The 24731-nt window shown below is 41.5% G+C and overlaps 1 protein-coding gene across 2 annotated transcripts; it reads left to right on the plus strand.

Moving 5' to 3' along the window:
- Window positions 1–1925: 1925 nt before the first annotated feature.
- On the plus strand, window positions 1926–23852 carry nrd1a (nardilysin a (N-arginine dibasic convertase)). Of its 2 annotated transcripts, XM_083924836.1 has the most exons (32): window positions 1926–1973; window positions 2612–2843; window positions 3371–3611; window positions 4267–4348; window positions 5224–5377; window positions 6376–6449; window positions 6613–6708; window positions 6907–7029; window positions 8999–9056; window positions 9718–9791; window positions 10365–10434; window positions 10724–10801; window positions 12580–12700; window positions 14619–14677; window positions 14945–14999; window positions 15096–15200; window positions 15614–15737; window positions 16076–16162; window positions 16691–16810; window positions 16968–17019; window positions 17425–17575; window positions 18522–18649; window positions 18874–19036; window positions 19247–19278; window positions 19560–19698; window positions 19809–19856; window positions 19940–19992; window positions 20661–20744; window positions 20988–21078; window positions 21334–21450; window positions 22766–22855; window positions 22964–23852. In XM_083924836.1, exons 2-32 carry the CDS (start codon window positions 2647–2649, stop codon window positions 23177–23179), a joined length of 3282 nt encoding a protein of 1093 aa, XP_083780962.1. In that variant the 5' UTR covers window positions 1926–1973; window positions 2612–2646; the 3' UTR covers window positions 23180–23852. The 2 variants fall into 2 exon arrangements, 1 of the variants encoding a protein (XP_083780962.1); XR_014593434.1 differs by lacking the exons at window positions 22766–22855; window positions 22964–23852 and having other exon boundaries at window positions 20993–21078.
- The last annotated feature ends 879 nt before the right edge of the window (window positions 23853–24731 follow it).

A 24731-nucleotide genomic window follows, 5' to 3' on the forward strand; every position in this document is an offset into this window, starting at 1 on the left:
TACCTACAATGATTCAGCTGGCTGCATTCTACATTGCGTTTTCACACAGACACATTTTTCTGGGGAGGCCTGAGGTGCCCAATTTGAACTTCAATTTGAGCTCAGTCATAGAGAGAGGCACAAAAGTGGGGAGGAAAAAAAAAGTGGAATTATGATAGCTCACATCGCAGCCACACTCATACAATGTACCTTACCATGAAAAGGCCATGTGTTGGCATTAAAGGGAAGGTTCATGGTTTGCAGGGGCCTGTCCAATCGATCACTAGCACAAGCCTGCAATTCTGCACTGAAAGTTTTCACGTTGAGAGGCAGGTAAAGGCACTTTCCCACAGTTCTAATAGGCTGCTTATCTTCGCTATTACTGCAGCCTTGCAATTTAAGCCGAGCAATTGCTGGTTACTCACACCAGGGCTGCTATAGTACGCCTGGTTCCAAGAACTTTCCTCTGAAAACATAATTCATAGTGTTCTCACAAGGGCTCCATTAGTGATCGATAGGATATATTTGTGCGAGTACTTTCACTCTATGTCTGACTGCTTTAGAGCAAGTCAGAGGAATCAATATGCTAACATTTCTGTTAATTTTAATCAGACTGAGGAAATGTTCATTCAGTGACTAATATAATATAATACTCTAATTAAGGCAATGTGGAGGTTTTAGTGTTAACAGTGTTTCATCTCACATGTTGATAGATCTACTATCAGCTTATCTTAAAAGACGAGGATGAGAGAGCTCAAACTGTAGTGGAAGCACTCTACCTTCATCTGCCCCGAATGTCTCAATATCAGCTGAGGTTGAAGACTGGACTTGATGAATTAAAGGAGGAGAGGATGCCAAGTAAAGCCATTAGGATACAGGAACTCAGGCGTGTGTCTGGCTCGCTGGTTGTCATGGTTGCAGTGTTTATCACCTCTTTCTGCCGACATAAGCCCAGGGGCAAATCAGATTGGCTTCAGACAGAGAGACAGAGAGAGAGAAAGAGAGTTGGTGAGTGAGGGGGAGGACATATTGGCACAGTGGAGGGGTGAAATGCCAACACGCTGCAGAAGGGAGGCTAAGGGGGGCCAGCGGACAAATGTCAATGTGGCTTATTCTCGATAGGATCTCGTCTTTTAAACTATTTGACTGTGATTTGAGGTTCGGGGGTTCAGTATATTACTATAATCCTCAGATAATAATCAGTAATTCAGCAAATCCGTACTATAAATATATCTTATTTGTTTACTCGCCTGAGGTTTATCTACTTATTGCTCTGCTTTTACTCAGTTCTTGTGTGTTTTAAAAGAAATACAATTCTTTCTGCTGTTTTACTTTCTTTCTATTTTATTCTTTTTTTTCACCTGTCTTCATTATTTTTTTAAAAGCTCTTGAAATGATGTGAAAAAATACTAATTGGTAGCCCTTTAATAGGAGCCTGGGAAGCATCTCACACCTTTCTCAAAAATCAGGTGTTTGCCCTGACATCCCTCGTGGCCTATGCCTGCCCCCTAGCGTCCTTTACCCCAGTCATCCCAGCCTTGTGCAGGTGCAATAGAAGATGTGTACAATTTCCATGGAGGTACCGTGGCTTGTCACTTGAATAGCTGAAAGGACGACTCACATCCAATTGTCCTCTAAACGGTTACACTGACTAACTAAAGAGATGAAAAAGATGACATTTACCGGCTACGACAAACGGTCGGTTGAACATTCTCAATCTAGCAGTCATAATCATAAACAGATGGCTGACAGCTGCTGGTTACATCCAGGTGGCTACTTGTCGCTGCCACTATCCCCTTCCCCACAGCTATTATAGCGTAACCACTCCTTATCACACGTGTTAGCGCCTAATCCACGCCCCTTTTGCACTTAGAACCAATCAGAGGGCGGCGTGATTAATCGCTGATTCCTCTCAGCGAATCAGAGCGCTCCTTGTTGGGGAGACACTCGTATTCACATATGCTCAGGCCCTTCTGCTGTCAACGGGGAGGAAGGTATGGATACATTGTTGCACCGGCTCCATGAAGTACTTAATAAAGTTTCCGCTCGGCTTTGCCTCGAAACAGACTATTAACTGAAGTCGTTAAAGCTTATTAAAAAAAAAAGATTTCTAAATGGTTGACATTTAGCTCTTTTGTTAGCCTGTAGCACACATTTATGTTGTATCTTTCTCTGTGTGTAAATGCTAATGCTCGGTAGTTTTTATAGTGGTTTTTAGTGCCCTTTGTTGAGTCTTGCTGTGCGTATGAGAGGTTCAGGTAGAGGTTGGGGTGGTTGGGTCCTATTTTAGCTGACACCTCTCTGAATAGAGGCGAAACCACCAGACAGCCTGTGTGAATAGCTGTATTGTAGAAGCTGGCTGGTGTGTGTGTGTGTGTGTGAGAGTGTGTGTGTGTGGGACAGTTCAGGTTGAAACCTTTAGGCCTCTCTTCCACAGAGGGGGGGTCTTGGTTAGTCTGTGTTGTTTCGGTCCCATTGGTTTCTGAGCTTTTATTCTGCGATACTCGTCCGTCAGGGAGGCTATTCATCACCATAGCTCTGCTCAGGCTGACACGGTGTGTTGCCGTGCTGCGGAGTAAATTACCGGTGACAGCGACCTGTCCTGTTGTTTATGGTCGCGCCTTGCTGTCAGCCCGCAGTGCCAAAGTCTCATCATATCTGTCGAAGATGCCGCAGACAAACAAATCCAGAAACGCCCCAGCGTCTGAGTCTTCAGGTTCGGTCCAAGGTGGAGCCTCGGCAGAAGATGCGGACCCGGTGTCCCGGGAGGAGTGCCAGGCTGCAGGCGACGCAGGAGGAGGGGTAGAGGACAACGTTGGAGACAGTGAGATCATCAAGTCCCCCAGTGACCCCAAACAGTACAGGTAAAGAAAGTTAAACCAAGCTTTGCATACTACATGTTCTCCTGAGTATTCAATTTGCATTGTTGTGTAGCCCTGTTACATGATTTATCTCATTTCTTTCTCTATTCTCAGTCATTGTTATTAATATGACTTAATGTGCGATGATGCACATGCATGGATACTATTTTCTCATAATCATGAACATGAAAAGTGCTGAGAAAATGAACCAGATCCACCAACCCAGATCCAAAAAAAACGTCATCACGCCTCTCTTCCAGCTGGATCAGTACGGTACTATTGTGGTTTGACGGGATGATTTCATGCTATGAGCACACACCAATGCCTCAGGCTTCTGTGGGGCATACACAGAGAAATTTGCTGTGAATAAGAAAGTCTCTAAGGGTATAAGATGCAGTCTGCAAAGAAACATTTCATTTAACAGCTTGTTCAGACTAAAAAAAGAACAGTGCTGTTGTAAGAACTCAATGAAACAACACGTTGTCTCAAAGCTCTCTGTACTGTTTCACCTTTGACTTTACTCCCGTCAGATACATCGTGCTGGACAATGGGCTGCGAGCTCTGCTCATCTCAGACTACAGCGGCCCAGCAGCGTCTGAAGACGAGGACTCGGAGGGAGAAGATGAAGGCGAAGAGGAAGAGGAGGACGACGAGTCTGGAGATGAAACGGAGGATGAGTCTGAGGATGAAGACGACGACGATGAGATGGGCAGTGAAGATGACGATGATGACAACGAGGGGAAGAAGAAGAAAGGAAATGCGGAGAAGCAGGTACCGCTGGGAGGTGTTTTGTTTTGTAGCAGACTAGACGTGTGTTAAATGTGTCGCAGGAGGAAAACGACTCAAGTCATGTTGAAATCAAAGAAATATGAGTTGAGTTGAAACCAGATACGCAGATTGACGCAAAGGGGTTGTCAGCACAAACTAAACTATTTAAGTCTTATTAACCACACCTGTGTTTCAAACGTCCATCCATGCAACACCATGAGAAGGACAAAACGGTTTATTTGTTAGTTTGTGTCTTAGTACTTTCTGACTTCCCTGTCCTGTCTGCAGCTCCATTCACAATCATAACGAATATATACTTTCATTAGTACAGTGAATAAGAAACAATTCACTTCAAAAACTTTAAGAAACATTACTTAAACTGGAGAAAATCATGCATTTAGGGACTATTTTCAGTAGTATGTGGGAATGACTCAAAATAAACTGCAGTCCCCCTCTTCATGGTTAAGAAAGAACATGTCACCCAGTGCTATGGTTTGGTTCATCCATGTGGTTTTATACTTATTAATCCACAACAAAGGCCTATGGCACAGAGGAATAAGCTACTGTATATCAGGTTTATCAGACTTATCCTTTAGGTTCATTGCCAGACTCAAACAGGACTTGATATCCTGTGGGTGTGTGTGTGTTTGGTTCTCAGTCTGCAGCAGCACTGTGTGTGGGAGTGGGCAGCTTCAGCGACCCCGGTGACCTCCCCGGCCTCGCTCACTTTCTGGAACACAGTGAGTAATCAGCCACAAAGGAAACCAGAGAGGGTCAAGTCATTTCTTTGAAAAGGAAATTTTTCATCTTTGTTCGGTCGAGGGTTAAATCACCACCGGGCATTGTTTTGTGTTACCCATCAAGTCAGCTCATGTCCGTTTTGTTTACATAGCCCAAAATCACATATCAGAAATTGTCCTCAGACTCTGTACAACTTTCAAATCCTCTATACCACTATATCCTTAGCCTCTTTGGATTTGGGCAAGAAAAAACCCTCCACTTTAATGTGGGGAAAAAGAGAAACCTCAGGAAAAGCAGCCATATTAAATGCATTCCAGCTGGAGTTGTTTTGTTATTTTAAATTATTCAGTGGGCCCTCTTTTCCTTAACCCGTTTTGTCTACTTCTACTTCAGTTAATAATTTCTGACATTTCCCAGAATACCCCCGACCAAGCAACACAGAAGGGTTAGAAACTTGTTGCATTGTTTTTGTGTTGAGTTACTCTCTTTTCTCGATATGCAACATATCTTCTGAATTGCATTCCGGTCTACTGATGCTACTGTCAGTGCAGAAATGGTTATAACTGTTGAACATTGTTCCTAAATGTCTAAAAAAGGATTGTTCGCTCATTTTAACTAGTTTATTCTTACAGATTGTCATCAAAACTGTCAACCAATGTTGAAAACACTATTAAATTCTGTAGTGGTGCAGTGGGAAGTTAAATGCCACACTGTCTGTTTGGCCAGTTTTCCACATAAGTAAGACAAACACAAACATAAGACACATCACCAAGTAGCTCTGGTGGATTTCTTTCTGTCTTAAATTGCTTTATTTTTTGATTTACAACCCCCCCCCCCCCCCCCCCCCCCCACGGTGTTTTTTGTTGTGTCCCAGTGGTGTTCATGGGCAGTGAGAAGTACCCCTCAGAAAATGGCTTTGATGCTTTCCTCAAGAAGCATGGTGGGAGCGACAACGCCTCCACCGACTGCGAGAGGACCATCTTCCAGTTTGACGTCCAGAGGAAAAGCTTCAAAGAGGCTCTTGACAGGTGAGGGAGGATCAGAGGGTTTTTTGTTTTGTTTTCGTAGCAGTCAATCTTAAGAAGTGGACTTCACGAGCACCATGATGATTTTCAGATAAAAACAAAACCGGAATAAGAAGAGGAGAAAGTAAACTCCAAGAAACACTTGAGACTTGTTTAAACTGTTATACATACCAACTAGAAGATGATACCTCTTTTGAAGCTTTGTGGCAAGACTATGCCTAGTATTGTTTACAGAAAAGATGCACTTCAACTGATAACTCTGTTGTACATCGACTGACCTGACGGCTGTACTATGAAGCAGGTTTAACATACCCAGAATATATTTTGGCTTATTCTGGCTTTACTAACACTAACAACTGCAGTCACGGCAACTCAGTAAGTAAACTCAGCATTTTCCCAATCCAGCCATCAGCACATAAAAGTTCACATACAGTAAAAGGGGTGGTTTTTGCAGCATTTTACCAACCACAAACATGAACAAGTCCATTGGCAGCGGAGCGGCATATTTTACAAAGAAGGAGCAAACTATAATCTAATATGAGACTATATGAAGCAGTTAAACACAATCCAGGCTAAAAGCAACACCGTTGCGGCTGCCAAATGCAGGAAGGACAGCTGGCAAAAAAATGGCAGACTGTGTCCATGCGTAAATGAATGGGCTATTAATATCACTGTATGATGTTGAGTCACAGTAAGCCCATCTCCAAATCGAGGTGCACAGCATATAAATAGTCATATTTGTGATGAAAGATGAGAACACGTTCAGCTAAAACTCCTTGTCATGTCTCAGAATCTGATGAGTCTCAGGATACGGTGTAACACAGACTCCTGATGTGAACTAACAGACTCGGACAAACATTACAGGCTCAATCAGCCACCCGCCGCATCCTGCTGTTGTCTGTATCAGTCCACATCTGATTGTCTCCATCTGACCTGTGTCCTTTCTCTCTGGCTGGTATGTGGCCCCTGATTATAGCCTCTCTGTCCCGTCACCCTCTTAGGTGGGCTCAGTTCTTCATCTGCCCCCTGATGATCCGAGACGCCATCGATAGGGAAGTGGAGGCCGTCGACAGCGGTGAGTCTTGGCGCCTCAGTGCATAACTCCCTTTGTGCTGAGAAGTTAAGTTCAGGTGTTGTTCTTGGAGTTAAAGTTTTCGTCAGCCGCATTGCTGAGTTCTCTTCATGCAGAGCGCCTTTCTCTGTCATCTACATTTTCCGTCTTTCCTTCTGCCTGTCAGAGTACCAGCTGGCTAAGCCGTCGGACTCCCACAGGAAGGAGATGCTGTTCGGCAGTTTGGCCAAATCTGGACACCCTATGGGCAAGTTCTGCTGGGGTGAGTTGCTAAACACAACACCTACTACACACAATACCCACAGGGCCTCCTTGGGGTACGTTCAGCAAAAACAAACAGGAGTGCTTAGACTGACGCCAAGTTTTCTTTTCTTGCTGATATCCCTGCATTTGTAAACCATTTTGGGAACAGTGTTTTTATAGTTCTGTTGGATTGATTGCTCACTTGTGACAACACCAGGGAATGCCCAGACGCTGAAGCAGGAGCCAAAGAAGAAGAAGATCAATGTCTATAAGCGGCTGCGTGCCTTTTGGAAAAAACACTACTCTGCCCACTACATGACTCTGGCTGTGCAGTCAAAAGGTCAGGAAAATCTATTTCATTCATTACACAAGCTAGCCTTATTAGTAGATTGACAGAAAGCAAATTGCTTTCAATAATTCCATTCAACAAATGAATTAATTGAAAAAGCAATCTGTAGATTAATCAACAATTAAAACAATGATTAGTCAGAGCTCTAATAAGGATTCAGCCGACTGTGGTTAATCATTCCTCAATCAACCCAAATTGCAGTATCTCTCAAAACAAATTCAGATACAGAATATCTAACACGTGTTTTCAGGGTATCACAGAAAATATCACACGGCTAATTAACTATTGCGTGCAAGTAAAATGACTAGTGTTGACATTTGTGGTGCAAGAAATTATTCTCATTAAACAGTACTTGCCTACTGTATTCCAGGTGAAACCTCCAGTGTTATTTTCAAATCTGTTTTCTCCTAGAATATTAAACTGCTGTTAAACGAAAGCTCAATGGACAAAGACCAAGTTTATATACTTATATAATTCACTTGGAAAATGATGCAGCATTTAGAGCTACAATCAAATCTCAAAGGTCTCTGTTTCCTTCTCTTTGGTGGACCTATGGTGATAAGCCGTAATCAGCAGGTGTGTTGTTGGATCCCACTTTCACTTGTTTTTGAGGTTTCATTGTCGGTAGTCATCACTCTTTTCTTTGGTTTTTTGGTGTTTGTAACCATTTACTGTCTCCGCATCTTCCGACATTTGATTTAACTATGATCATCTAACTTTTAATTGAAATGACATTTAAAACAGCATTCATTGATTTGATTACTTTGGGGCAGTGTATCAAGCTGTAAACACACACACAATATTAGTATCTTATAAACTTGATATGGCAAACAGTTGCTTATTTGGACATCTAGTTGATATGGAACAACATTCATTTTGTGTCTGGTTAAGCCTGTGAATGTTCTCATTGGTCCAGGTCGTCGTTATCCTCAAAGCAATTTCAGTCAAAAGCAACTGGACTTGGTTATTTGTCTAGGAAGACGTTTCACCTCTCATCCAAGAGGCTTCATCAGTTCATGTACGCATCTGACCAGGCTGGGACTGGTCCGTGTTTGTGTCTGGTTGTGCCCCTGATACTGATGATGATGATACTGTCCAATACCCACTTCACTTCTAACTCTATTTTTGTCTCCACCAACTCCTGAGGCACAGACTCCTTTGTCTGTCTGCGGTTTGGTGCTGCGCAGGTTGTCTACAGTGGGTTTATGAGAGCTTTTTCTCTGACACTGCCATGACTGGAAATTCTAGCAGTTTTAATTTATTATTTTTAAGGTTTAAGTCCTGGTTGTTCAATCGAAATGACATGAGTATCTATTTCAGTAGGCAGGCAAACTCCCCTCAAGCAGCTTCTGCGTCAAAGATGCTGAAGAAGAGCAACCTTTGTATCCATTTACAGCACAGCCAGACACTCAGACACTCAGGACTGAAATGATCCATTGCGTCGCATTGTTTTAAGAATGATGTCAATAATTGGCCTTTTTCCATCATGCTGCGAGCATTCGATCACGATTTGATCTCATGCTGTGCGCAGGGCGGGAATGTCTTTCCTCAAGCAAAGAATGCTTGCACAAAGAAGAGTGTTCAGAAAGTGCTTTATGAGACAGATCCTATCTATTGATATAGTATGGATACCTCTACAGTAGAGTGCTCAGTGAACAAGGAGCCTTTTATCAATGAGAAAAACATGCATGCATCTTTTTTCTGAGTCCCTTGTATGTGTAATTTGAATCCCACCCCGGAAAGAGGACCTCTGATAGTTACAATAAAACGACTGCATTGAAATACAGAATATAATGTATTCCATTGAATGGTTATTGCAGAAGAAATCTTGACAATAAATAGTATCCAAATGTGTGTAATAATTTAGTGTAATATATCTCCTAAACCCATAATTATGAGTTTTCATCCAGAATGATTGAGACGCACTAATTCATCCTCCTTGACTCGGTCTGTCCTTTAGAGAAGCTGGATACTCTGGAGAAGTGGGTGAGAGAGATCTTCAGCAAGGTGCCTAACAAGTGAGTATTGGAGAAGAGGCTCTTAGTCACTGGGATGAGGTGTGATATAGATTCAGTCTGAATATCCTTTGAGACTTTGCTTAAATGTAAATGTCAAGCCTCCCTCCGTCTCGTTTTTTTAGCGCCTATTACCTCGGTTCACCCCATGTTTTTTTTTCCCTTCATCATACACCTGAAAGCGATAATTTCTCCCTAAAGTCAAACTGAATTTTCTTACTGAACTCCACTCTTGTTTGCTTTATGAGTCATTGCAGCACATTTCTTTTCTGTTCAGAAAATCAACATGGTAAGGATTACATGAATATCTCTCATCTGTGAGCTTATAAAGGATTCTCAACAGCTTTTATTACTTTAGAGGAACTGAATCAATTTTCATAATACTGAAAACATATGAAAAAAGGTGCTATCTTTGTGAAATGTAAGTGAGGATCGGAGAGAGTTATCTTTACACCTTTTCAATAGACCTTTTTTTAATTATCTCTAGTGTAATTACACCAGAACATGTGTTTTATCTTTTTGATTCTTAAGAAAAGAAATTCGATTTTTACAATAATGAAAAAGCATTATGGTGAGTTTAAGGCATGTTTAGTGACATAATTGAAGTTAAATGATACAGTACCATCACTTATTGCTTCATTCTACTTCTGTTTTGTATCTACAGTGGTCTGTCGCAGCCAGATTTCTCTGCTATGCTGGATCCCTTTGACACCCCAGCATTTAACCAGCTCTACAGAGGTACTGATCAGTCTCTAAGTAGTGAACACTTCTGGTTTACACTGGTTCTGTGGTTCCTATAAAGTTTCCATGGGTGTCAAACTGATCCAGTAAAGGGCCGTGTGGCTGCAGGTTTTCATTCCAACCAATCAAAAACACACCTGGTCCAACAAATCAACTGTGTAAAGACAGTTCAGGTGATTGAGTAAGTCGAGTCAGGTGTGTTCTTGCTTGGTTGGAATGAAAACCTGCAGTCACACGGCCCTTTACTGGATCAGTTTGACACCCATGCATAAATCATTCTGAGGGTTCAGGAGATGGTTTGAAGCATAGCAAAATCAGAATTTCACCTCTCCAGTCCTCTAAAAAGCCTTCAAACAGAGCAATCTGAAATGGAAAATTTAACTAAATTTGGTTGAACTGGTCACATGTGGACATACACACTAATGAGAATTTGCATGGTCCCAGAGCTGCTTGATTTCGATAGATCACATGACGAAAAGTTTAAGGGATTTCAAGCCAACACTGATGAGCAGATGTTGAGTTATCTTTCTATTATGGTGTTTGTCTAACTGTGTGTCTGTGTGTTTGCAGTTGTCCCTGTTAGGAAAGTTCATGCTTTGAATATCACCTGGGCCCTCCCCCCGCAGGAGAAATACTACAGGTGAGCTACACAGATCTACACTACATGGTACAGAGCACATATACTGTATGCAGAATTTGTCAACCCAAAACAGACACTGTGCTTTTCCCCGACTTGAAATGTATTGCATCAAAAGTGTTTGCTTCTCTTTTTTTCTTCATGTCTCTGTCTCCTTTCTCCGGAGTGGTGCCTCTTCATATAAACATAGAATTAGACCAGCCAAAAGATGTCATGCTTAGCCTTGATTGTGAAGGGATTGCGTCAGTGTTTTTTTGTTTCTCCTTTTCATGTTGTTCCCTTCTCTTTTCAGAGTGAAGCCTCTCCACTACATCTCTTGGCTGATTGGCCATGAAGGCACAGGAAGCATCCTCTCAGTGCTCAGGAAGAAGTGAGTGTTATTGCCTCTATTTGTTTTTCTGGTTCGAGGGCACTCCAAATCCCAATTAAAAGGTCTTCAATTTGTTGGGTATACATGAGCTTTTTCAAGCTCTGAGCAAGGCCCGAGTGTTCGAGCCCAGTCTTAAAACCATGCACTTCGCCAACCCACTTGACTATGTGATTCACACATTCTCATCCCCTGGATGTGGTTGTACAAGAGCATTTCAGCCTCTTGTTGCTAAGTGGCAAAGTGATGCCACAAACCCTCTGTAGTCCCACAATACCAAAAGAGCCCGTCCAATAGTCCCTTTACCACTCTGAGCATCTGATGGAATATTGCTATTTACTGTGTTTGCTGTTTTCAATTGTTAATAAATGACAACAGTGAAATTTGAGTGTGCTCTGTCTCAACTCCCAGTAGAGCCAAACTGCTGAGGCAGTGGAGTGGTTGTTTTTATTGAGTTCAAAAATTCATAACGTTGAGGACCGAGAGGCTGGTTTGAAATTGGGCCATCGTTGTCCCCTGCAGTGAAATTGTGGAATGGTCTGTCTATATGTTTTCCATCACACATATTGTTTGGAACACTACTGATCACATGCCTCAAAGTTTTAAGGGCCACACCAGAGTTTTTTAAGATTTTAGAATAAAAATATATACTCCTCATCACTGCAGGGCAGGCTATTTTAAAAAGCAAAGGGCCTCAGGTTGGAATCCAGCCGGGGCTGCTGCGCCACTCATTTTAACAAGCGCATGCACAGATACACAGATGTGTTATTTCTGTGCTCCGGTAGTTAGAATAATGGAACTACACCACTGAATAAAAGTGTAGACTCTCTACTTCATCGGCTTTTTTAAATGTTGCGTGTTACTGTGGCATCGAGCACTACCTACGTCACATCCCTGCTTAGAGTTATATCCAATCAGCAACCAGAAAAAAGGCAGGGCCAACAAAAGCCCTGTCAAACGCCCTTTGGCTGGGGCTCACATTCAGATTAGGGTGGGTTTCGGCGATGGAGACCCGCTTTACAGTGTACCGAGTATAAGACTGTATTGGAAACGACACTATTGAGGCCGATCTATTCGATTAAATTCTATATGTATATACATTATGTACTGGAATTTGACATCCTGTTTTAAGTTCCAGCATTTAAAAGGTTTACACTTGAATTGCAATTACTGTGGAGTTTGAAGAATTGTTTTAATTGCTGCTACAAAATGTATTATTTTAATAATAAATAACATTTCAGTAAAGTTATATCTATGTATTTATTTGTGGACAATATTTGAATCAAGCCTGATGTTGCCTTACACATAAAAGAATGATCCCAGTCACTTATACACAGTGAGTCATACAACATATTTATTAAACACTGGTAACGGATCAGTACTCTGACTCAGCCACTACCCAAAGCCCAGCTCAGTATTGGGACCTTAAAAATGGATCTAGAACAGGTCTTCATGCAAATCAAAACGTCTCAGAACTATTTTTCATTTTTAAATGAGTGAAAAGCTGACCGTAAGGCTGTGAAAATTCAAAACCAAATGATACAGCATGTTATTTCTTCATTATGGGATTTGTAAAGTTGTGCTCACTGCCTCAAAGGGACCATAAAAAACGAGAATCATGAAGTGACGTATTTTCTCCTGACTGCCCTGAACATATTTCATCGCTAAATGTGCTTTCTCTTTCCAGTTTATGGCCTTGAGTGAATCCTTACTGGCAGCTCTGTTTAAAATCAGTGTTAATTAATTTTTGTGTGCGTGTGTGTGTGCGCGCGCATGTGTAGGTGCTGGGCCCTTGCTTTGTTTGGAGGGAACAGTGAAACTGGCTTTGACCAAAACACCACCTACTCCATATTCTCCATCTCCATCACTCTCACTGATGAAGGTTTCCAAAACTTCTACGAGGTAAAGAAAATCTCTCTTTATTATTCTTTCATCCTGTGGATACATGGAAATACTGCAGCTCTTGCCTGAGCAGAGCAAGTCAATAAACAAACAGCGGCTTAGACATTCATCTCCAGTTCAGAGCATATCATCCAAATCATTTTGTTGTCAGATCATAGAGAATCATTCATCATCAGTTCAGCAGAGACTGGTAGCAGTGTAAATTAGATGAACCCTGCGTGGACCCAGCTGGCCTGTTTTCCTGAATACAAAAGGTAACTTCAAGGAAGCAATCTGTGTTATCAGTTGCTATGACAATGCTTGTGTTAAACAGGGAGGCAGTTGGCCATTGTTCAACGGTAGGACTTTAGTCTAATAATTCATGGGAACTCTTGCATTGATAACTGGTGTATAAATGTTGCAATAGCCTTGAGGTAGTTGTTTACTATGATCAAGAGCTCTTCATCGCCCACTCCTCCCTTCAGAGAGGATGAACCTGGGGTTGTCAAGGTCACAGCGCGCTAGTTTTCTGAATAATTGTTTTGAAGCACTTTTCCAGGATGAGTTCTGATTTGCTTTGTTGCCCAGAGTTGATCGATTGAGAATCATGTTATTGTGAGATCGTGTTATGGAAAAAGTCAATCAACAAAGATTAGACACTAAACAAGGTTGGCTTCGTCTCCGTGGTTTTATTTTCAAAGTACATTGCAGAAAAAGGTTGTCTCCGGTACGCACACCACATAGGCTGGTAGGGAGACAGACCCAGAGCTGAGGGCACTTTGCTTTAAATGCACAATGTGGAAACATAAGACACAATCAAGCGTTCAGCTGGGTGATGAACAAGGTAAGGCAGTAACATTAGTCACACTTATATCCCAGGATAGGACAACAAAAGAGCAGTGTCGTGTGTATTTCACAAGATATACAGTAAATCATGATTATGCAGAGATGTGCAGCGTCTCTGTGTGTTTCCAGAGCTGAACATGCTGCATGTCCAGATAAAGAACTTCTGCATCAGGAGGAGAGACAGAATGTGCTTTTTCCTGTGTTTTAAAGCCCAAAACATGTCAATTGTAATCACAATAGATAGCATTCCCATGTCTTTGCTATTACAGTTGTCTATGTATATGTACATCCCCCGGCATCTATAGCAATTATTATGACATACTTTCCTTTCTTCTCTGACAAACAGATTGAGAACGGTTTACAATTATTACTCCTCACAAAGGCGTGGGTGGCTTTTCACTTTTTTTCGCATATCCGTGGTCAAATCAGCCGATGCTGCAACTGTAGTGCACCCACATACTGACATTTATGGTAAATGTCATCAAACGAGAGAGGGAGAGTTAACGATGGACATTGCAAAGTCAAACCTATATAAGCGTATGTCTTCAGACATTATCACATTCAAAAACCTGTAACTAAATAAATAACATTAAAAAATATATTGAATAAATAGGAGAATTAATACAAGGGGAATTGAATAAAGAAGCAAATTAAAACAGAAATATGAGTTTATGTCACATTTTATCAATTGATGTATAAAACTACATTCATTTTCATATATATATTATTTTTGGTACATTTAAAGGCATATTCATCTATTTGAGTCATTCATTCATTTGTTTTGTATTTTGGCAGCTTCTGTCCTCCTTACTTAAAGGGGAATAAAGGTGAATAAAGACAAACGAGATTTAAATAAAGACCCCTTTTCCATTTCATTGCCATAGCTTGTTCTTATCAAATAACATAAACAAGATAGGCAGCCTCAGTGTAATTATGCTGGTTTATAAATCTTAATAGTACATTCCACTCAACCTCTATCATTAAAATATTCATCATTTTACAGTCGTTTTACCAACAAAATGAAAATGGTAATAATTCATTAAAGCCGAAGGACTTTAAAGTTATGACGTCTTATTTCTGTGGTCTTTCACAGGTGACTCACCTGGTGTTCCAGTACCTGAAGATGCTGCAAACACTCGGACCACAGCAAAGGCACCGTTACTCTCACACACACAGGCTCACAAACAACTGCCTTTGTAGTCAGAACGTCTCTATTCTGTGTATTGTAGTGTAGAAAGTCGTTAATACTGCATTTACCGGACAGGTTTATGCGCCGGGTGCTTGTTTGCTTGCCCATTTATTAATGTATAACTTTATTATTTGTGTCCTGTTGTTTTATGAAGTGTTGATGTTGTGACACTGAGCTCCTGTCTGGGATTCATAAAGGTAATATTTCAGTGTGTTTGTTCATGCATTCAGAATATATGAAGAGATTCAGAAGATTGAAGCCAACGAGTTTCACTATCAGGAGCAAGTAAGAATCCACACATTGATGCGCTGCAGTATTTGGTGCTTTGACAACAGGCAATTAATGACGTTTTTACCGTGCGAATGATTTCCTCTTTGTCAGATTGACCCCATAGAGTACGTCGAGGACATCTGTGAGAACATGCAGCTGTTCCCTAAGGAAGAATTCCTGACAGGAGATCAGCTGATGTTTGAGTTTGTCCCAGAAGTAAGTAGTTCAGGGTTTCTAAAATCCTACATTTGCTTTTTTTTCTTAGATAAATATGTTAATAAAACGGGTCACTCAAAAGTGGAAAAGTATAGACGTTATTTTTCTTTCTGATATGTTAATGAGTTTATAGCTAACACCTTTAATATGCCAAATATATTTTCTAGAGTTGTTGGGGCTTTCTTTGATTGGTGGATATTATTTAGCATCAAACGTTACAGTCTCACTGTGGCTTTGCATATTTTTATGTGATAACAGTAACAGTGCCGCTGCCTCTTATTGTGATTGACAGCCCAAATAGTTTTCACATAAACAAGTCATTTAGAACCCAACTCTGCTGTCTTTGCCGAAAAGTTGACTTTTGTATGTATGTGTGTCTGTGTGTGTGTGCGTGTGTGTGTGCGTGTGTGTAGGTGATCAGTGGAGCTTTGTCCCTCCTAACCCCTGAGAAAGCCAACCTGATGCTGTTGTCACCAGAACATGAGGGCCAGTGTCCCCTGAGGGAGAAGTGGTTTGGCACACAATACAGCGTGGAGGGTGTGTTACCGTGTTGTGTGCGTGTGTGTGTGTTTGTTTAGTGCCAGTGTAACAGCTCCTTCTCACAATGTAGGTATTCAGTGAATGCATTGTCTTTTTTTCCCTTGTGTGGTGATATTCAGGTTGATAAAATGCAGCCAGCCAGCAGGAGAAATGCCAGCATTTATCTCTGTCTTTTAGATGGCAAGCAATAGTGTCGGAAAAGCACATTTAAATAAATAAATAAAAAAGAAGTGCAAGACCAATATATCATTTTTGTTAGGTCACTCAATTCAAAACATGAATCTAACCTGCATACATTTCTTGTGTGCCAATGGATGTTTTCCCCCTTGACACAGACATCCAGCACGAGTGGATGGAGCGGTGGACTGGAAACCTGGAGCTCAACAGTAACCTCACACTACCTGCTGAAAACAAGTTCATCGGTGGGTGAATACATTGAGTGCGGGCAAAAAAAAAGTGGCTTGTTGTGGCCCAAAACTGCTGGAAGTATGTCCAGTTAAGATGATCATGAACGAGATGTGTTCCTGCTGTTGTACTTGCTCCCCGTTAGTCTGCGCAGACAAATGCAGTAGCCAATATATATTAACCAAACTGGGAGGACTGGTGCATTATGGTCAGTGTATTCTGTCACATTGAACTCGCTGGTCTTCTGTGATTTAAGTGCAGTCTACAGATACATTTTGGCATTGTGCTCTTTTTATATATTTTGGAAGGCCACAGCACCGGCAATTTTGATAAAATGTGCAGAAAGTGTGCATCTTCACTTATTGGCCCAAGGGATGCTGAATCATTTATCGGTGGACGTAGGGACAGATATGTTTTACAGTTTTGACAACCAGCTGCATGTTTATCCCAAACTGGACAAATTGATTTATTGGCACTCGCATATTATTCATGAGAGTGCACCAAGTGGAATTATGATGTTTTATTGTTTATGTGCATTTGTTCAGCCACTGACTTCACCCTGAAGCCGTCTGACTGCCCAGACACTGAGTTTCCTGTCCGGATAGCCGACAGCGACAGGGGCTGCCTGTGGTACAAGAAGGACAACAAATTCAAAATCCCTAAAGGTGATCTGTGTGTGTGTGTACTGTTCGTGTACTGCGTGTGTGTGTTGTACTGTGTGTGTGTACTGTGTGCCTCATTCCGCATGCAAGATGTTTCCACAAGGATTCTTGATATCATTAGAGGAGTGTTGACACTCGTTTGTCCTTTCTCCTGCTGCAGCCTACGTCAGATTCCACCTAATCTCTCCTGTAATCCAGCAATCTGCTAAGAAGTGAGTTCAGGCTCAAACAATGGCCTTGTGAAAATAGTGTTTGTTTTTCGCTGTAACACTAATTAACTTTCTTTTCTGCCATCGCCCTCTCTCTCTCTCTCTCTCTCTCTCTCTCTCTCTCTCTCTCTCTGCTCCTACGATTTCATCCCCTTTTTCTCTCTTGCCTCTGTCTTTCCCTACTTCCATTTCTTCATCTTGCTTTTATCCTTCCCCTGTCTCTTTCTCTCCATCCCCACCTTTCTCCTGTGTCTCATCATTCTGCCCTCCTTTCGTCAACCTTTCCCTCCCTTTTTTAATTTCACTTTCCTCCTTTCTTAATTCTCCTTTTCGTATTTCACCTCTCTCTCTCTCTCTCTGTCTCTCTCTCTCTCTTATCCCTAACCCCCGTCCCCCCTTCCCCTTCAGTGTGGTCTTGTTTGACCTGCTGGTCAACATCCTTGGCCACAACCTTGCCGAGCCGGCCTATGAGGCCGAGGTGGCCCAGCTGGAGTATAAACTGGTGGCTGGTGAACACGGCCTGGTCATCAAGGTTAAAGGATTTAACCACAAACTGCCGGTGAGTGAATGTATCTGGAGAAATATATAAATTATATATATATTATTATAATATTATTTTATAATATATATAAATATATATATATATATATATATATATATATATAGTATTATTTTTATTATTATTATAAAGCCGGTCGAAGTGCTATATAAATGCTGTGAAAGTATCAAAACGCTCAATCCACAAAAAAAAATGCTCACAGCGCATACTGAGATACTGTGTCTTTAAACGAGCTGCCATGACTTCTGTAGAGTTGGGATGTCACAACTTTACTATATATTGGTAGAAAATGCTCTTATAGTGCCGTTACAGTCATTCCCCGGCTATAATGACGGTGCAGGGACGCAGAGAGCACAGAAACACTGAACAATCAGAGCACACTGGGCTTTATCAGGAGGGGGGCTTAAAGAAAATGGCGCTAAAATCAGAAACCGGTGAATACAGGTATATTCAGACAGAGTATGAAGAAAAGAATGTGTTTTTTTAACAGTGAAGCATGTAAACACGTTCTTGTAGAAACCCAAACTACAATAACCTGAAAATGTGAGTGTTATAAATCCCCTTTAATTAATGTGTATCACTTAGATCACCGTAATAGATATAAGAAATCATAATTTGCCCTAATTAGCAATGCTGGACATTTTGGGTGTAGGATATTCCCCCTCTCACATCCAGATAGTTTCATCCTATAATTGGTTTTATGGCGATCAATAAAGCATTAAAGAAATTGTACCACATTTTTGGAAATATGCTTATTGACTTTCTTGCTGAGAGTGTAATGAGAAGTTTGTTTTTTTAGACGGACGATCAATGTAAATATTGCCCAGCTAGATAAACGTAATGCCATGCATAGACACATGTATTCAAACACCAGCACACAAGTGTTTGTGAATGATGATCATTCTTCATTTTGCCCGTCTGTCTTTTTCTCCATATCTCTCTTTAGCTGCTGTTCCACCTGATCATTGACCACCTGGCTGATTTCTCTGCCTCTCCTGATGTCTTCAGTATGTTCGCAGAGCAGCTCAAGAAAACCTACTTCAACATCCTCATTAAGCCAGAGAAACTCGGCAAGTGAGTTGTTTACCTCCTGTTTTCTGACATTTGCAACTTACTTTCTGGCTCATCTTCAAGTCTGTGATGCCTTCTAGTGGTGGAGTGTGTGATGGCCGTGAATGTTGTCCTCCTTTACCCTCTCTCTCTCTCTCTCTTGCTCTCTCTCACTTTCACTCTCACTCTCGCTCTCTCTCTCTCACTCTCACTCTCACTCTCTCACTCCTAATCCTCCTCTTTCTCAGGGATGTGCGTTTGCTGATCCTGGAGCACTCTCGCTGGTCCATGGTGGAGAAGTATCAGGCTCTGGCGGCCGGTCTGACCATCAATGAGCTGATGGACTTCAGCCGCAATTTCAGGGCCGAGCTGTACGCAGAGGGACTGTTGCAGGGCAACTTCAGCAGCGCTGTGAGTGGATGGCAGGCAGAACACAGACAAGTAGATTGATTAACAATAAAAAATTAGCTGATTAACTAATGAATCAGTTAATGTTCATGTCTGCACTTGCATCAATTGATTCTGAGTGTACTTGACATTGTTCTCATGTTTTACTGATTTCCTCTCCTCGCTCTCGTATTACTACCTATTATTATCCTTTATTGTATTTTTCCCCCACAGGAGTCAGAGCAGTTCCTGCAATATGTTACAGAGTAAGTCAGCTATTACACTGAATGCACTCCCTAATGAGAACACCAATACTATACAATCAAAGGGATTTGTTTGCCGCCATACACAGTAATTTCCATTAGCTTCAGTTGTTCACTCCATGAACCTCCTTTCACCTTCTTCATGTATGCTTATTTCTTTATTCCATGCTGTGCTTTTTTATTTCCTCTCCTCCTTACCTCCTTACCTATGCTGTCCCATCTTTGCCCTTTCATTCATCCTCCATTTCTCCTGTTTTGACCTTTTTTTTTTTTCCATCTGTCAGAAAGTTGCAGTTCTCCAAGCTGCCAGCAGAGGTGCCGGTGATGTTCAGAGTGGTGGAGCTCCCTCTGAAGCACCACATCTGTAAGGTCAAATCACTCAACAAGGGAGACGCCAACTCCGAGGTCACCGTTTACTATCAGGTACAAGCACAGTACATCACATCCTTCATATCGTTCACACTCTGACTGAAATGTATTCTGTTATAGCATAATTTATTTCACATCAGCGTACTTTCTCTCTTTTTATCTAGTCTGGCCCCAAGCTCTTGAGGGAGCACACACTGATGGAACTGTTGGTGGTGCGTCTATTTTTCTGCAGTACATCCATTTGCTTACTCATCGTGTCATTCCTCCGTCCTTGACCGAGTTGTTGTCTTTGTAGATGCACATGGAGGAGCCCTGCTTTGACTTCCTCCGGACCAAAGAGACTCTTGGGTGAGTGGAGTTATGTTTTCAATGGAACATTTTCTTTTTAAGGGACATTTATGACATTTAAGCAAAATAGAATATGAATATAAGCGTATCTTTCCATTAAACATTTATGCAATTATAACTTAAATTATTAACTCTTAATAAGAGAAAAGTTCAAACGTATCCGCTTTTCAACTTTTACTATATGTTACCTCACCCACTGTTTTTGTTTGTTTTTAAATTAAACTCTTTTGCCATGTTGTTAATGTTCCTATTTCAAGAGTCTGTCTTTTTTATGTATATTGCCATTTGTTAAGCACATTTTTTACTATGTTTAACTAAATGTATGCATATATATTCAAGACAAGGGTGCACAATTAACAATGCAATCATAAATCTGATACACCGTGCTTTTTCATTATTATTAAGCTTTCCAGCAGAACATACTTAAATACTTAACTGCAACAGTTACATGGGAATTCAATTTTTCCCTTCTGTGAGTGACTACGCATTTAAATCCCAGTTTCCTTCATTATTATATAGTGCAAAGTAGAGAAAGACAGGGCAGGCGGGATATGAACGTTTGGCGAATGTGACGCACTTTCTCATCTAGTTATTTTGATCCATCACTGTTTATGTGCTTCTCAACATTTCTAATCCCAGCTGTCTTTATTTCATGTCCCCATCTGCAGGTACCATGTCTACCCCACCTGCAGAAACACCTCAGGCGTTCTGGGTTTCTCTGTCACCGTGGAAACACAGGCCACGAAGTTCAAGTGAGTCTGCAACACAATCATAGCCTTTCATTCGCCTGAAAGCAAGATACGATTTATCTTTACCGCTTTTCCCAAAACCAAGTTATAATTTATCTTACTCTTCACCGAAACCCAAGCTACAATTTATCTATCTGGCCTTGGAAAGAGAGAAGCGGGGGGAACTGATAAATGACTAAAGGAATCAAATACAGCCTATAGTCTGAAATATATCTCTAACCTTCTTCTAAACTTTTTTTCTCACAGTACAGAGCTGGTGGAGTTAAAGATTGAAGAGTTTTTGGCTTCATTTGGGGAGACGCTCAATTCACTGACTGAGGATGCCTTTAAAACTCAGGTGTGTGTCTCTGTGTGTGTGTGTGTATTTTTTGTGTATTTGTGAGTTTCACCCATTTTTATGCAAAAGCAAAAAAGTTAGAACACATGATAGAAAAAGTTTTACAAATGTCAAAAGGTGCCTTTCATGTTACTATGGTGGATTAGTAACACATCTGCACTCAGCTGCACACTCAGACCTGCTGTTGCACTTTAAACGATCAAATACTCTATCTATGTGTGTGTGTGTGTGTGCGTGTGCGTGTGTGTTTTATAGGTAACTGCCTTAGTGAAGCTGAAGGAGTGTGAGGACACGCACCTCGGGGAGGAGGTTGACAGGAACTGGGCCGAGGTGGTTACACAGCAGTTTATGTTTGACAGACTCAACAGAGAGGTGAGGACAACACACACACACACACACACATACACACACACACACACACACACACACACACACACACACACACATTCGTTTGGGGACCATGTAATGACAAAGATTGATAGTTTGTATTTTTTTGGGGGTTGTGTTAGAGTACTTGTATCCGTCATTGTATTACCTACAGTAGATGGAGGTCAACAAACATCCAGTTTGAGAAAGGAAGTTGTTATATTGCTTCCTTAAAGGCCAACAGACTCCTTTTGACAAAACTATTTTCCCTTTTCCGGGAGTTGCTGGTCTCCCGCTGCCTGGGTTAGTTAGTTAGTGTTATTGAGTGACTTTGGTGTATTAAAGGGCTAGTATTGTATTGTATTCAGGTGTATCTTTTAGGTGGCTAATACATTTTAACAACAGCAGTACATTGCTTAGCCTCCGTTCCGGTACTGCTACATGCTTCAAACTGGGGATGTGACGACTGCAAGTACCACATATAACCCCACTTCAAATTGGAACCGTCCTTTAAAGTAGTTCCCTTACTTGTAATCCCAACCTTAACCTTTACCCCTGACCTCTACCACATTTAAATGAACAGAAACTTTTATATGTGGGGATATTCTGTTGCTGCATTCTCTGACTTATCTAACTTAATCCTCTATTAGTCGGCCATATGTACCTTGTTCTTTACAGTTTGCCTCAACCTTTGTCATATCATATCAAACACACAAAAATAGCCGGAACCCTAGTTCCAAGTGCTGTCCAAATGCATATTGTACACACCACCTTCCTGATAGGATTTTAATGCCAAATCTTAGTCCTCATACTCCCTGATATAAATCTGTTAAATCACCATTAATTGTGTCCACTAGGTGGCAAAAGAGCGCATACACAACATTCACATACAGTGATTATCATGAATTCAATAATGGCAACATTGTAAATAACAACTGCTAATTAACACACGCACATGCAGTAGACACAAGGGAACATTGCCATCCCACCGTAGTCCAGTATTTACTTTCTCTTGAGCTTTGGTTTGGTCTCCACCAGCTCCTGAGGGAAATATCTGTCTTTTGTCTGCTGGATGCTCGACTTTCTCCACAAGCTACAAATCGTGTCTTTCTACCGTTTGCTGCTGCACTGGGAATTAATCTGAGCTTTTCTGCTGAAAGCTGCCGCTGCAAACCGGTTTGATAAAACTAGCGAGACTGAACCATCCACTAAACGAGTCATAAAACCACAACGATATGATAGAGAGGCCTAACTTTCAGTGAAGGGCGTCTGTCATTTTGCCCTCCCAGTGTTCTTATCATCAGTGTTTCTGTGTGTTTAGATTGAGGCTCTGAAGCAGATGACCCGGGCTGAACTGGTCGCCTGGTTCAAAGATCATCGAGGACAGAGCAGCCGCAAACTCAGCATGCATGTAAGCAATACCCCATAAGTGCATGTTTGACAGAGAAAGAAAGGATGCTTTTTTCTTTGACCTTATGTTCACGTAGCGACACATTAAATGTATCCCTGTCTTCTTAAGGTGGTGGGATTTGGTGCTGAAGAGAACGATGAGGAGGGTGGGGGTAAGAAACAAGAAGGAGAAGAGGAGGATTTATGTGGCTCTACCTACGGCGAGGTGTCTAAGCTCACCTTCCTTCCCGCCTCACCCAAGATGGCGAGTGCCGTAGCCATCATGGACATCCCTGCTTTCACTGAAGGCCTGCACCTCTTCCCCTACCACAAAATACTGGAATAAATTCCTGCTCAGACTGCGAGACAGACTGATGGCTGTGCTTTGCCTCTTACTGAGCCACGTTCAGGGACTCTGCCTCATTACAAATGCAGGCAGTTAATATATGAAGGTGAAGGAAGGTTGAAACAGCTTCGGCTCCTCTCTGGACCTGGATTCTGCCTCTGGGGCTAGTAGTAGTTTTTACCCACACTGTGTGCATAGGCAAAAAGCCAAGTGATGATGGAGTTTTCTTTTAACTAAGTGATAATCTATTCTGCTTTCTCACACTCAATTATCTCATATCCTCAGACACCGCAAGTGTGGGAGCACACCATCTATTTCTCTATCCCGCACTGACGGAAAATCTTTTGAATCAAAATGTTCATTTACTTGGTTCTCAGCTCTGCTGCTATTCCAGCTCCAAAACCCCAGTCTTTTTCCACTGTTTGTGGAGAAATGCTGAATCCTTTGAACTCCAGATGTGTGTATTTGAGTTATTGTGTGCTGGATTTCAAGCTCTGCTGTGCACTATACTGTGATTAGCTGACCTGGATCATACCATGGTATGAAACTGCAAAGAGAATAAATCAACGAGTGATGAGTAAATGGATGAAGCAAACTGCTGACTACAGAAAACACACTTGAATCAATTTATTAGAAGACTCAAATTTATGAAATGTTAAGACTGCAATTCTTTTATTTTGATTGCATACGGTGCATTTTCTCCACCACCTCGTACTAAATGTGCAAAGAATTAACATTACAGTATTCTGACATTTGGTATATTTGTATTCTCTCAGATTGCCTGCTTACCACCTGCTACTTTCTTTACATACAAATTTTCGCACAATACAGAAGACAGATTATCACTAGAATCCACTGTGACAAACAGCAAGCACAGTTTTGTTTGCATGCCTGGTGAATCAATATGGCATCAGCTGTTACATCCGCACAGGTTTTATGTATGTGCAAATCGTACATTACTCACAGACTCTCCACATTCTTCTCCCTGAGGAGAAGGTTGTTGACAACAGCATTGTGTTAGTCTTGTGGCTGGTGACTCTCTGCACTGTTGAATGTAATTAAAATCTAATCCGGAGCCCAGCACAGCAGAGCGTGTTAACAGAATTGACTAACATGCCCACAGGGACACCTCGTACTGTAGCAAAGACTTCAGCTGCAGTAGCCTCACATATAATGATAACCGTGCTACCTGTGCGGCAGGTGGCAAACCGTATCCTGCTCCTGGAGAGCTACTGCCCTGCATGTTTTAGGTTTCTCCCTACTCATTATCTAACCCTTGACAAGCTTTACCTGCATGACAAAGAGCCGATCATTAGAATCTGGTGTGTTGGAGGAGGGAGAAAACTAAAACCTGCAGGGCAGTAGCACTCCAGGAGCATGGTTGGACACCACTTTTATAGACCTTTTCAATTGAATTGCATTGCTAGGCAACAGCATGGGTCCTTGTTAACTTTCTTTTGGTCCATTTAGAATATTTATGTTTACTTATGTAGCTGTGAAATGGCCTAGACTGTCTCCTAACTGTGCACAGTGGGACTGAATCAGGACAGAA

The sequence above is a fragment of the Echiichthys vipera genome, assembly GCF_963691815.1.
Source record: "Echiichthys vipera genome assembly, chromosome: 12".
Taxonomy (NCBI): domain Eukaryota; kingdom Metazoa; phylum Chordata; class Actinopteri; order Perciformes; family Trachinidae; genus Echiichthys; species Echiichthys vipera.